We start from the raw sequence: 12790 nt of genomic DNA, 5'->3' as shown, positions 1-12790 counted from the left end.
GATCCTTTCAGAATCTCTCATATTTTCCTAGATTCTCTCAGATTCTTTAAGATTTCTATATCTTAATTCACATTCTGTCAAATTCTTTCAGATTCCTGAAGATTCTCTCAATTCTTTCATATTTCCGCAAATTCCTCGTAGTTCTTGCAGAATCATTAGGAAACTTTTAGATTCTCTCAGAATTCGTCAGATTCTCTCAAATTCTCTCATCTTGTTTCAGATACTCTAGGTTGTCTCAGATTCTCTCAGATTCCTTAAGATACCTTCAAATCCCTTCAGATTTTTTTCAGTTTAGTTCATATTCTTTCGAATTAGTTCAGATTCTCTCATATTCTCAAAGATTCCTTCAAATTCTATCACATTCTATCAGAGTCTGTAAGATACATTCAGATTCGTTCAAATTCCTCTCGATTCCTTCAGATTCATTCAACTTCTCTCAGATTCTTACAGATTTCTTCAGACTCTCTCAGAAATTCCTATTATCTCTCAGATTCTATGAAATTCTCTGAGATTCTCTGAAATATCCTCAGATTCTCTTAGATTTCCTCAGACTTCCAGATTCTATCAAAGTCCCTCGGATACTAGCAGATTTACTCGGATTCTCTGAGATTCTCTTAAATTTCTTCAAATTCCTTCAAATTCCTTCACATTCTCTCAAATTCTTTTAAATTCTCTCAGATACCTTCAAATTCTTTCGGGTTACTTGATATTTTCTCAGATTCCATCATATTCTTGACGATCCTTTCAGATTCCTTCCAATTCTCTTAAATTCTTTCAGATTTTCTCCTGTTCTTTCCAATTCTTTCAGAATCTCCCAAATTTTCTCAGATTGTCTCAGAATCTCTCAGATTCTCTCAGATTTTCTCATATTTTGCAAATTCCTTCTGATTCTTCCAGAATTATTCAGAATTTTTCAGATTCTCTAAGAATTCCCCAGATTCTCCCAAATTCTCTCACATTTTTTCAGATTATCTCGGTTCTTTCAGATTCTTTCATATTATTTTAGTTTAGTTTCGATTGTATCGGATTAGTTAATATTCTTTCACATTCTGAAAAATTCTGTGAAATTCTGTCACAAATTCTATCAGATTCTGTAAGATTCTTTCAGATTCGTTCAGATTCTTTCAAGTTCTATAAGATTCTCTTAGATACTCCTAGAATCTGTCAGATTCTATGAAATTCTCTTAGATTTTCCGAAATACTTTCAGATGCTCTCAAATTCTATCAGATTCGATTAGATTCTATCGGATTCTCTGAGATTATCTCAAATTTCTTCAGGTTCCTTCAACTTCCTTCAGATTCCTTCAGATTCTCTTAGATTTACTCAGATTCTCTCAAATTCCTTCAGATTCTTACGGATTAGTTCAGATTCTTTCGGATTAGTTTAGAATTTCTCATATTCTACAAGATTCTCTCAAATTTTATTACAATCTATCAGATTCGTTCAGATTACTCTCGATTCCTTCAGATTCTTTCAACTTCGTTCAGATTCTTACAGATTTCTTCAGACTCTCTCAGAAACTCCTATAATCTCTCAGATTCTATGAAATTCTCTGAGATTGTCCGAAATATCCTCAGATTCTCTTAGATTCCCTCAGATTTCCAGATTCTATCAAAGTCCCTCAGATACTATCAGATTTACTCGGATTCTCTGAAATTCTCTTAAATTTCGTCAGATTCCTTCAAATTCCTTCACATTCTCTCAAATTCTTTTAAATTATCTCAGATACCTTCAAATTCTTTCGGGTTACTTGATATTTTCTCAGATTCCCTCATGTTATCTTTACGATCCTTTCAGATTCCTTCCGATTCTGTTAAATTCCTTCAGATTCTCCCAGATTAGTTCCAATTCTCTCCGAATCTCTCAGATTCCTTCAGACCAGACTTTCCACTTATTTTAAGTTTTCCACATTTTGTCAGACCGTTTCAGAATCTCTCATATTTTCCAAGATTCTCTCAGATTCTTTAAGATTTATTCATATTCCTTCAGATTCTTTAAGATTCTCTCAGATTTTCTCATATTTTTGCAAATTCCTTCTGGTCCTTCCAGAATTATTCAGAATCTTTCAGATTCTCTCAGAATTCCCCAGATTCTTTCAAATTCTCTCACATTTTTTCAGATTACCTCGGTTCTTTCAGATTCTTTTAGTTTAGTTCCGATTCTTTCGAATTAGTTAAGATTCTTTCATATTCTCAAAAATTCTCTCAAATTTTGTCACATTCTTTTAGATTCGTTCAGATTCTTTCAAGTTCTATCAGATTCTCTTAGATACTCCTATAATCTGTCAGATTCTATTAAATTCTCTGAGATTTTTCGAAATACTCTCAGATGCTCTCAAATTCTCTCAGATTTTATGAGATTCCCTCAGATTCTCTCAGATTCGATTAGATTCTATCGGATTGTCTGAGATTATCTCAAATTTCTTCAGATTCCTTCAGATTCTCCCAATTTTTTTTTTCATACTTTTTCAGAGTCTTGCAAATTTCTTCAGATTCTTACGAATTAGTTCAGATTCTTTCGGACCAGTTTAGAATTTCTCATATTCTCAAAGATTCTCTCAAATTCCATCACATTCTATCAGATTGGTTCAGATTCTTTTCGATTCTTCAGTTTCTTTCATATTCTTTCAAGTTTTCTCAAATTTCAGATTCTTTCAGATACTCTCATAATTTCTCAGATTCTATGAGAATCTCTGAGGTTCTCTAAAATACTCTCGGATTCTCTCATTTTCTCCCAAGTTCTTTCAGATTCTCTGAGATTTTCTCAAATTGCTTTAGATTCCCTCTAATCTTGTCAGATTGCCTCAGATTTTCTCCGATTTTCCCAAATTTTCTCAGATTATTTCAGAGTCTTTCAAAATATTTTAAATGTTCCTTCAAATTCTTTCAAAGTCTTTTAAACTCCTCCAGATTTTGTCAGATTCTCTCAGAATCTCTCAGATTTTCTCAAATTCTCTAATATTCTCTCGGATTCTTTCAGATTCGCTTATATTAATTCAGATTCTCTAAAATTCCATCAAATTCTTTCCGATTCTCTCAGATTTTCCCCTGTTTTCTCAGATTCCCTCTAATTCTTTCATGTTCCTTTTAGATTCTTTCAGATTCTCTCAAATTATATCACATTCTTTCAAATTCTCTCAGATTTTTTCAGATTTTCTCAGATTCCTTGAATATCCTTCAGATTCATTTATGTTCCTTCAGGTTTCTTCGGACTCGTTCATCTTCTCTGAGATTATTTCATATTCTTAAGGAGTCTACAACATTATTTCAGAATCTTGTCTTTTAAATTACTTCAAAAACAAAACTCCATAATTCCTTTAATTTGTGTTATAACAAAACGACCAAAAGTCGCCAAAGTTCCCGTAATTTCTCTCAAAAATAAATCAGTAGGAAGGTTCTTTTCAAATAAAAAAAAATCACAAAAAAAGAAAGTCAACAATTTTTTTTTTACTCTAATAATGTTCACTACGTCATTCATTTATTATAGCAAAAAAAAACACTCTCATTATTATAATAAATGTAGTGGCAATTTTTAAGAAAAACTAAACGTTTTTCAAGATTTCAACAACAGAAGCATTTTATTTGATAAAATTCAAACACGATTTACCCCGAAAAATTTTGAGATGACGTCATCACACAGGCACCTAATATATTGCTGTCAAAAAACAAAAAAGGAATCATTTCGAATTACAGCAGCAACCGTAAAACGTCTAATTTAATCCCCACGTAGCTATAAATTTTAAGCCACCCTTCACCCTAGGCTCTAATAATACACTGGCCTGTATTTACAATAGTTGAGAGGAATTTTATTGTGTACATTAAAAGTAAAAATATGTCGACCACTGTGTACGCTCGACCTGTTTCACTGAAAAACACACACAATTCCGTGTGCTTACATTTATTTGACCAGTTTTATTTAAACATATTTGACTTTAGAAATATTGCCAGGTTTCCACCGTTCGGGGCAGATAAAAGCTCACAATGGCTCTTTGTGCATGAGTTTAGCTCACAGTCGGCGTACACAAATATGAACAAAATAAGTACACTGCAAAAATCATTTATTCATGTCGTATCTAAAACGTCACGATGGAGCGAGTGCTTACCTAGCAACAAAAAAACAAAGATAATTTCAACAACTTTATTACATTTATTGCATAAAATCAAACTCTCACTACACGCCATTACATTCCAACCGTAAAACCAACAGTAAATCCATTTTTAAACAGTCCGCCTCTGTTCAGCCTTCAAATAAATAAATAACAAAATCCCTTTCACTCTAACACAGATCACAGCTTATAAAGTCCTATCTCCTGTGCTGGAGCCGGCTGATGATTTTAAATATTTCCGATCGGGGAATCTTCTCGGCCTCGCGATGATGCACTGGAAATTCCTTGTTAGAAAACCAGGATTCTTTAGCCAGAGCTGCCGCGATTCCCGGATTCTTGTAAAAGGGGTTGAGCAATTCTTGAGGCAATTGCGATTCGGCGGCGGCGTTTTCAACAGCAGCTGGATGTGCTAATTGTTCCACAGGCTGGGATGTAGGAATTATTGCAGGATTCACGCCAGGATTGAGCAGCGGAGCGGCGAAAGTTGGCGTTTGGATTATGTTGTACTGGGACACGATGGGCAAGGCTGTGAGCGGGGCGACCAGCGCGGTCGCGAAGAGGAGTGCCGCGAACATGGTAACTAGAAAAATGAATATTTTTTATGGGGACGTTTCGTACTAGTTATTGCTTCCTCAAGGCACTGAGGACACTTAAAATTTAATGGGGTAATATAACGGTCACCATTAAGTCCCTAGAGGGATATTATGATGATCAAATCATAATTAGGGGAAGCCTTGCAACGTAATTAAATCTGCGAGGAAAGTAAAAATGTATTACGTTTCAAAACCTAACCTAACTTTTTACTTTCTTGGCTAAGAAAGATATCCTTGAAACGGATGAAAGTTCAAGGAAGTAATCAAATAAAGTCTTTAAAAAAATTTATAATAAACAAAAAATTTTACATAACTTTTAACCTTAGCATTGGAGTGAAGAATGTTGGCGACGAGGAACTACAAATTGAACTTGAACGGATGCGTAGCCTTGTGAAAGGATAAACAAGGTAAACGGGTTCTGACTCCTTTTCCAAAGTTACGTTGCATGTTCAAATAAGTTCAGGGTTTATCTAATTCAGTTTAATGATATTTGGTAACAAAATTTTATTGTTTAATTTGTTGAAAAGTTGCGGCTTTTGGTGCGTGAATTCAACAAAGACAACGGGAAATTAACACCTTATTAAATAAGTAATCAAGCAAGCGCCTGCGAGCAAATCGTGCTCTTTTACACCTTCTACATGCAACTTTTTTTCTCAGTCAAAGTCAAGAGCAGAAATATTTTTGTTCCAAAAATTTCACAAATTGAACAAAAATTGCACATCTACTCTCCGTCAAAAAAATAAAATGAAATTATAAATCGGGAATGACTATGACTTACTCTTGCTTGCACAAACTGAACACACACTGATAATTCACTCACTGTTACCGGTCTGGCCCGCACGTTTGGTTTTATAGGAAAACGCAAAGACGAGAAGAAAGCCTTGTTCGTTACGACAAAGCGGTCTTCAGCCTTGCCTTGGTCCAAACTAAGTCAAGGGTTTTTCGATTCTCATAACTCGGTACGGTCGTTTCCTGTTCCAGAAATGTGCATGTCCGACTTTCATTGATCCTAATGTTCCCAGTACTGTGGAAAAAACCTTGTTCTCCATGCGCTTCGTGCATAATTTTTGCTACGGCAGCCAGCTGGTATCGATGAAAACTTGCGGCTGCTCTAATTAAGTCAACCAGCGACTAATTAATCGGCGGAAGCGTCTTCGGATCCGGCGCCGTTTTTGCGTCGATGTCGTCAATTAATACCGAGTTTTCCGCTTTTTACCTCGCTGGAATGTCTGTTGGGTAATAGTTTTGTGGTTTGCAAGCTGAAACGTACGAATTTTAGCTTCATTAATTGACCTTAAAAGTGTGTACTTTTAATGGGGCGATCCGGTTTCACTTTTTTATTTATCATTTGTCCCACGCAATCTAACCGCTAATACATAATATATAGGTTACTTCGCCTTGACAAGTACTTGTTTGGGTTTTTTTTATCAAGAACATTTTTATCGAGCAAGTAAAAAAGTCGGTGGGAACCACCGATCCGAATTCGCTTTAAGATGAATCACTTAAATCCGTTTTAAGTGGCTTTTCTGTATAAAAAAAGATCAAACTTTTGCCTTTGGATAAAGTTACGTCATAATTAATTCGATGGAATTTTTGGCAACTTGGTTAACTTCGTTGCTTGACTTTAATGCGTTGATATTGAAAAATGAGCTAAGTTTCTGATTGTTATCCAAATAATATGTGGTGATCTAGAAAAAGAGCGGTTTTTAAGTGAAAATAGATATGTAATTATGCGGTATCGATTATCTCGAAAATTTGGCCAGACTCCAAGTTGTCGAAGTATTAGGTTCATAATATGTTAACATGCTGCCAGGTTCAAAAAGAGGACATGTCGTGTTTTTTAATTAAACGTTATTTTTCTTACGTATTTCGTACTATCAAGTAAATATTTAATTATTATTTATGGTGTTCGGCGAATTTTAAATATTTACATATATTAATTCTTGGTCTAACTATGGTCATAAATCTCTCACTACACATTCCAAGTTTATAAAAAATTGCCATTAGTAATTCAGCAGATCTAATAATTTTGTTCATTTTATGGGAGTTGTATTTTTATTGCTTCCGTTGCATAGATACTTTCATGTTTTTAGACGTTTTATGACCCCTAGAGTACAAAAATAGATCTCCCTTTTCTGTCTGTCGTCTTTCTGTCTGTCGTCTGTGTCACTTCTACGAGACAAACAATCTCCTTATCAACAAGTTCTGCGTAGTAAATACAATTTGAATTTTATAAAATATCATGTTCATATATTTGTGGTTTATGAGGCCGCCTTGAGTTTTTACCCTAGACATCCAGATTTTCCCAAAAACAGTTTCTCGTGCCACTTGACACAATCTGGATTAACCTGACTCGAACATGATTTAACTTAACCCGAATTTTCTTGCGTGGTAATTAACTTTAATTTTTCCTGTGATAAACTCAAACTACCGACATAACTTAAAGACAGAATGCTTCTTTTTGATGTCCTGACTTGTCTTGACCTGACCTGACCTGATCTTACCTCCCAAATTCTCCCAGATTCTAAAAAATTCAGAATCTTCCCGATTCTCTCAGATTATTTCAGATTCTTTCAGATTTTTTCAAGTTCTCTAAAATTCTTACAGATTCCTTCAGGTTCTCTGCGCTACTCTTACAATCTCTCGATTTCATGATATTTTCTGAGGTTCTCCAAAATACTTTCTGATTTTTTCGTATTCTCTCAGATTCCCTGGGTCTCTTTAAGAATTGCTTCTGATTCCTTCAAATTCCTTCAGATTTTCTCAGATTCTCTCAAATTTTCTCAGATTATTTCAGTCTTGCAAATCCTTTCAAATTTTCTAAGAATAGTTCAAATTCTTGCAGGTTCTTTCAGATTTGTTGAGATTTTCTCAGATTAGTTTAGATTCTCTCATATTCTCAAAAATTCTCCAAAATTCTGCCACATTCCGTACGATTCTATAAGATTTTTTTAAGTTCGTTCAGATTCTTTCCGATTCCTTCAGATTCTATCAAGTTCTCTCAAGTTGTTACAAATTCCTTCAGATTCTCTCAGATACACTTATAATCTCTCAGATTCTATGAGATTCCCTGAGATTCTCCAAAATATTTTCAGATTCTCTCATATTCTTTCAGATTTCTTCAGATTTTCTGAAATTTTCTGAGATTCTCCCAGATTTCCTCAAATTCCCTCAGATTCCCTCAGATTTTATCATATTTTCTCAGATTATATCAGATTGTCTCAGATTCACTGAGATTCTCTCAAATTCTTTTAGATTCTTTCAGGTTATACCAAATTCTCCCAGAATCTATAAAATTGTCTCAGGTTGTCTCAGATTGATTCAAATTCTCTCAGATTCTTTCATATTCCTTCATATTTTTCCGATTTTTTCAAGTTCTCGCAAATTATTTCAGTCTTACAGATTACTTCACATTCCTTCTAAATCTTTCAGAATTTTTTAGATTATTTCAGATTCCCTCAGTACCCTCGTATCTCTGAGATTTTCTCAATTCCTTCAGAGTCGCTCAGATCATTTCAGGTTATACCAAATTCTCTCAGAATCTCTCAAATTTTCTCATATTATCTCGGATTCCTTCATATTCTCCCAGATTTTCTCAAATTTTCTCAAATTGTCTTAGTTTACTTCAAATTCCTACAGATCCTTTCTGATCCTTTCCGATTCTTTCAGCTTTTTTGAAGTTTTGTCAAATTCTTACAGATTCTTTCAGATTCTCTCGGCTATCTTTACAATCTCTCGATTCTCTGAGATTCTCCAAAATACTCTCAGATCCTCTCATATTCTCTCAAATTCTTTCAGTTACTCTCAAATTACTTCAGTGTTACAGATTCCTTCATATACTTTCTAAATTTTTCATAATTTTTTAGATTCCGTCAGTTCTCCCGAATTCTCTGAGATTCTCTCAAATTCCTTCAGAATTGCTCAGATCCCTCCAGGTTGTACCATATACTCTCACAATTTCTCAAACTGTCTCAGATTATCTCAGTTTGTCTCAGATTTTCTCAGATTCCCTCAACTTTTCTCAGATTCCCTCAACTTTTCTCAGATTCCCTCAACTTTTCTCAGATTATTTCAGTCTTTCAAATCCTTTCAAATTCTCAGATTACTTCAAATTCATTCAGGTTCTGTCAGATTAGTTTAGATTCTCTCAAATTCTGTCTCATTCTATCAGATTCTGTCAGATTATTTCAGGTACGTTCAGATTCTTTCCGATTTCTTCAGGTTCTTTCAGATTATTTCAAGTTCTCTCAAATTCTCACAAATTCCTTCAGATTCTCGCAGAATACTCTTATAATCTCCCAGATTCTATAAGATTTTCTGTAGTTCTCCAAAATATTCTCAGATTCTCCAAAATATTCTCAGATTCTCTCATATTCTTTCAGGTTCTTTCAGATTTTCTGAGATTCTCTTAGGTAACCTCAGATTTTATCAGATTCTCTGTGATGCCCTGAGATTCTCCCAAACTCCTTCAGATCCGCTCAGATCCTTTCAAGTTATACTAAATTCTCTCAGAATCTCTCAAATTGTCTCAGATTTTCTCAGATTCCCTCAGATTTTCTCAGATTGTATTAAATTTTCTCAGATAATTTTAGAGTGTTCCAAATCCTCTCAAGTTATCCGAGATTACTTGAAATGCCTTAAGATGTTTTCTCATTTTTGAAGATTCTTTCAGATGTTTTTCAAGTTTTATCAAATCCTTACAGATTCTTTTCTCCCAGCTACACTTATAATCTCTCGATTCTATGATATTCTCTGAAATTTTCCAAAATACTCTCATATTCTGCCATATTCTCTCAGATTCTTTCAAATTTTATGAAATCCTCTCAGATTCCATCAGATTCTATCAGATTTTTTCGGATTCTCTGAGATTCTCTCAAATTGCTACAAATTTCTTCAGACTCGTTCAGACTCTTTCAGGTTATATCAAACTCTCTCAGAATCTCTAACATTGTCTCAAATTATCTCAGATTCCTTCGGATTCTCTCAGATTTTTACAGAGTAACCCACATTTTCTCAGATTATTTCAAAGTTTTTAAAATCCTATAAAATTTTCTCTGATTACATCAAATTCCTTCAGATTCTTTCTAATTCCTTTAAATTCTTTAAGATTTTTTCAAGTTGTCTCAAATTCTTACAGATTCTTTCAGATTCTCTCAGCTACTATTATAATCTCTCGATTCTCTGATATTTTCTGATATTCTCCAAAATACTTTCAGATTCTGCCATATTCTCTCAGATTCCATCAGATTCTTTCCGATTCTGTGAGATTCTCTCAAATTGCTTCAGATTTCTTCAAATTTCTTCAGATTGGCTCAGATTCTTTCAACTTACACCAGACTCTCTCAAAATCTCTCACATTGTATCTCAGATTCTCTCATATTCCTTTAGATTCTGTCAGTTGTCACAGATTCACTCAAATTTTCTCAAATTATTTCAAAGTCTTTCAAATCCTATAGAATTTTTTCAGATTACTTCATATTCTTTCTAATTCTCTCAGGTTCTTTCAGATTTTCTAAGATTCTCCCAGATTTTATCACATTCTATGAGATTTTTTCGGATTCTCTGAGATTCTCTCAAATTGCATCAAATCGCATTAGATTCCTTCAAATTCCTTCAGATTCTCTCAGATTGTTTCAAGTTATTAGTATATTAGTACTCTCAGAATCCCCCAAATTGTGTCAGATTATCTCAAATTCTCTCAGATTCCTTCAGATCTCTTTGATTTTCTCAGATTCAATCAAATATTCTCACATTATTTCAAATTCCTATAGATTCTTTCAGATTAGATCAGATTCTTTCAGATTAGTTTCAATTCTCTCATATTCTGTAATATTCTCTCAAATTCTGACACATTCCTTCAGATTCTGTCAGTTTCTTTCAAGTTCTCTCAAATTCTTACAAATTTCTTCAGATTCTCTCAATTACTTTGATAAACTCTTAGATTCTATGAGATTCTCTGAGATTCTCCAAAATACTCTCAGATTCTGCCATATTCTCTCAGATTCTTTCATATTACCTCAGATTCTTTCAGATTTTATGAGATTCTTTCAGATTCCATCAGATTCTACCAGATTCTTTCGGATTCTTTGTGATTCTTTTAAATTGCTTCAGATTCACTCAAATTTTCTCAAATTATTTCAAAGTCTTTCAAATCCTATAGAATTTTCTCAGATTACCTCAAATTCCTTCTAATTCCTTTAGATTCTTTCAGATTTTTTCAAGTTGTCTCAAATTCTTACAGAGTCTTTCAAATTCTCTCAGCTACTGTTATAATCTCTCGATTCTATGATATTTTCTGATATTTTCCAAAGTACTCTCAGATTCTGCCATATTCTCTCAGATTCTTTCATATTCCTTCAAATTCTTTCAGATGTTATGAGATTCTCTCAGATTCCATCAGATTCTATCAGATTCTTTCCCATTCTGTGAGATTCTCTCAAACTGCTTCAGATTTCTTCAAATTTCTTCAGGATGGCTCAGATTCTTTCAGCTTACACCAGACTCTCTCAAGATCTCTCACATTGTCTGAGATTATCTCAGATTCTCTCATATTCCTTCAGATTCTGTCAGTTGTCACAGATTCACTCAAATTTTCTCAAATTATTTCAAAGTCTTTCGAATCCTATAGAATTTTCTCATATTACTTCATATTCTTTCTAATTCCTTCAGATTCTTTCAGATTTTTTCAAGTTGTCTCAAATTCTTACAGATTCTTTCAGATTCTCTCAGCTACTTTTATAATCTCTCAATTTTGTGATATTTTGTGATATTCTCCAAAATACTCTCAGATTCTGCCATATTGTCTCAGATTCTCTCATATTCCTTCAAATTCTTTCAGATGTTATGAGATCCTCTCAGATTCCATCAGATTCTAACAGATTCTTTCGGATTCTTTGAGATTCTTTCAAATTGCTTCAGATTCACTCAAATTTTCTCAAATTATTTCAAAGTCTTTCAAATCCTATAGAATTTTCTCAGATTGCCTCAACTTCTTTAGAATTCCTTCAGATTCTTTCAGATTTCTTCATGTTGTCTCAAATTCTTAGAGATTTTTTCAGATTCTCTCAACTGGTCTTATAATCTCTCAATTCTATGATATTCTCTGAGATTCTCCAAAATACTCTCAAATTTTGCCATATTCTCTCAGACTCTCTCATATTCTCTCAGGTTCTTCCAGATTTTCTAAGATTCTCCCAGATTTTATCACATTCTATGATATTTTTTCGGATTCTCTGAGATTCTCTCAAATTGCATCAAATTGCATTAGATTCCTTCAAATTCCTTCAGATTTTCTCAGATTGTTTCAAGTTATTAGTATATTAGTACTCTCAGAATCCCCCAATTTGTGTCAGATTATCTCAAATTCTCTCAGATTCCTTCAGATCTGTTTGATTTTCTCAGATTCAATCGAATATTCTCACATTATTTCAAATTCCTTCAGATTCTTTCAGATCCGATCAGATTCTTTCAGATTAGTTTTGATTCTCTCATATTCTGTAAGATTCTCTCAAATTCTGACACATTCCTTCAGATTCTGTCAGTTTCTTTCAAGTTCGTTCAAATTCTTTCCGATTCCTTCAGATTCTTTCAAGTTCTCTCAAATTCTTACAAATTTCTTCAGATTCTCTCAGATACTTTGATAAACTCTTAGATTCTATGAGATTCTCTGAGATTCTCCAAGATATTCTCAAATTTTCTCATATTCTGTCAGATTCTTTCAGATTTTCTAAGATTCTCTCAGATTCGCTCAGATTCTCTCAAATTCCCTCAGATTCCATCAGATTCTCTCAAATCATTTTAGCCTTACAGATTCCTTCACATTCCTTCTAAATCTTTCAGAATTTTTTAGATTATTTAAAATTCCATCAGTTCCCTCAGATTCTCTGAAATTTTCTCAACTTCTCACGGAATCTCTCACATTCTCCCAACAAAAAAAAACAAACATTTTCAAGATTTATTGATTTCTTTCAAGAACAAAATTGAGAATCTCCATAATTCTTTTAATAAAAAAAATACACCCAAGAGTCCAAGTTTATTTCCATTTTATTCAAAAACGAAACACCAAGGCAAATAATACTGTCAAATTTTTTA

The 12790-nt window shown here is 33.5% G+C and overlaps 2 protein-coding genes across 5 annotated transcripts in view; both read right to left on the bottom strand.

Annotated features, from left to right (window-relative positions):
- Sol1 overlaps nucleotides 1–12790 on the bottom strand; it is a 272924-nt gene that overhangs the window by 227556 nt on the left and 32578 nt on the right. The window lies entirely within an intron of this gene.
- Nucleotides 4125–5602, bottom strand: LOC135129541 (uncharacterized). 3 transcript variants are annotated; one of them, XM_064056706.1, is made up of 2 exons: nucleotides 5478–5602; nucleotides 4125–4686 (listed from the first exon to the last, which is right to left on the bottom strand). In XM_064056706.1, the coding sequence occupies exon 2, from the start codon at nucleotides 4679–4681 to the stop codon at nucleotides 4304–4306; it is 378 nt and encodes a 125-aa protein (XP_063912776.1). In that variant the 5' UTR covers nucleotides 4682–4686; nucleotides 5478–5602; the 3' UTR covers nucleotides 4125–4303. The 3 variants fall into 3 exon arrangements, with proteins under 3 accessions (XP_063912776.1, XP_063912778.1, XP_063912777.1); XM_064056708.1 differs by lacking the exon at nucleotides 5478–5602 and adding an exon at nucleotides 5021–5231; XM_064056707.1 differs by lacking the exon at nucleotides 5478–5602 and adding an exon at nucleotides 5014–5045.

This window comes from Zophobas morio, unplaced genomic scaffold, assembly GCF_036711695.1.
Source record: "Zophobas morio isolate AGI-343-1 ecotype UQ-CSIRO unplaced genomic scaffold, CSIRO_AGI_Zmor_V1 ptg000016l, whole genome shotgun sequence".
Taxonomy (NCBI): Eukaryota; Metazoa; Arthropoda; class Insecta; order Coleoptera; family Tenebrionidae; genus Zophobas; species Zophobas morio.
This window is presented reverse-complemented; position numbering and strand designations above follow the sequence as displayed.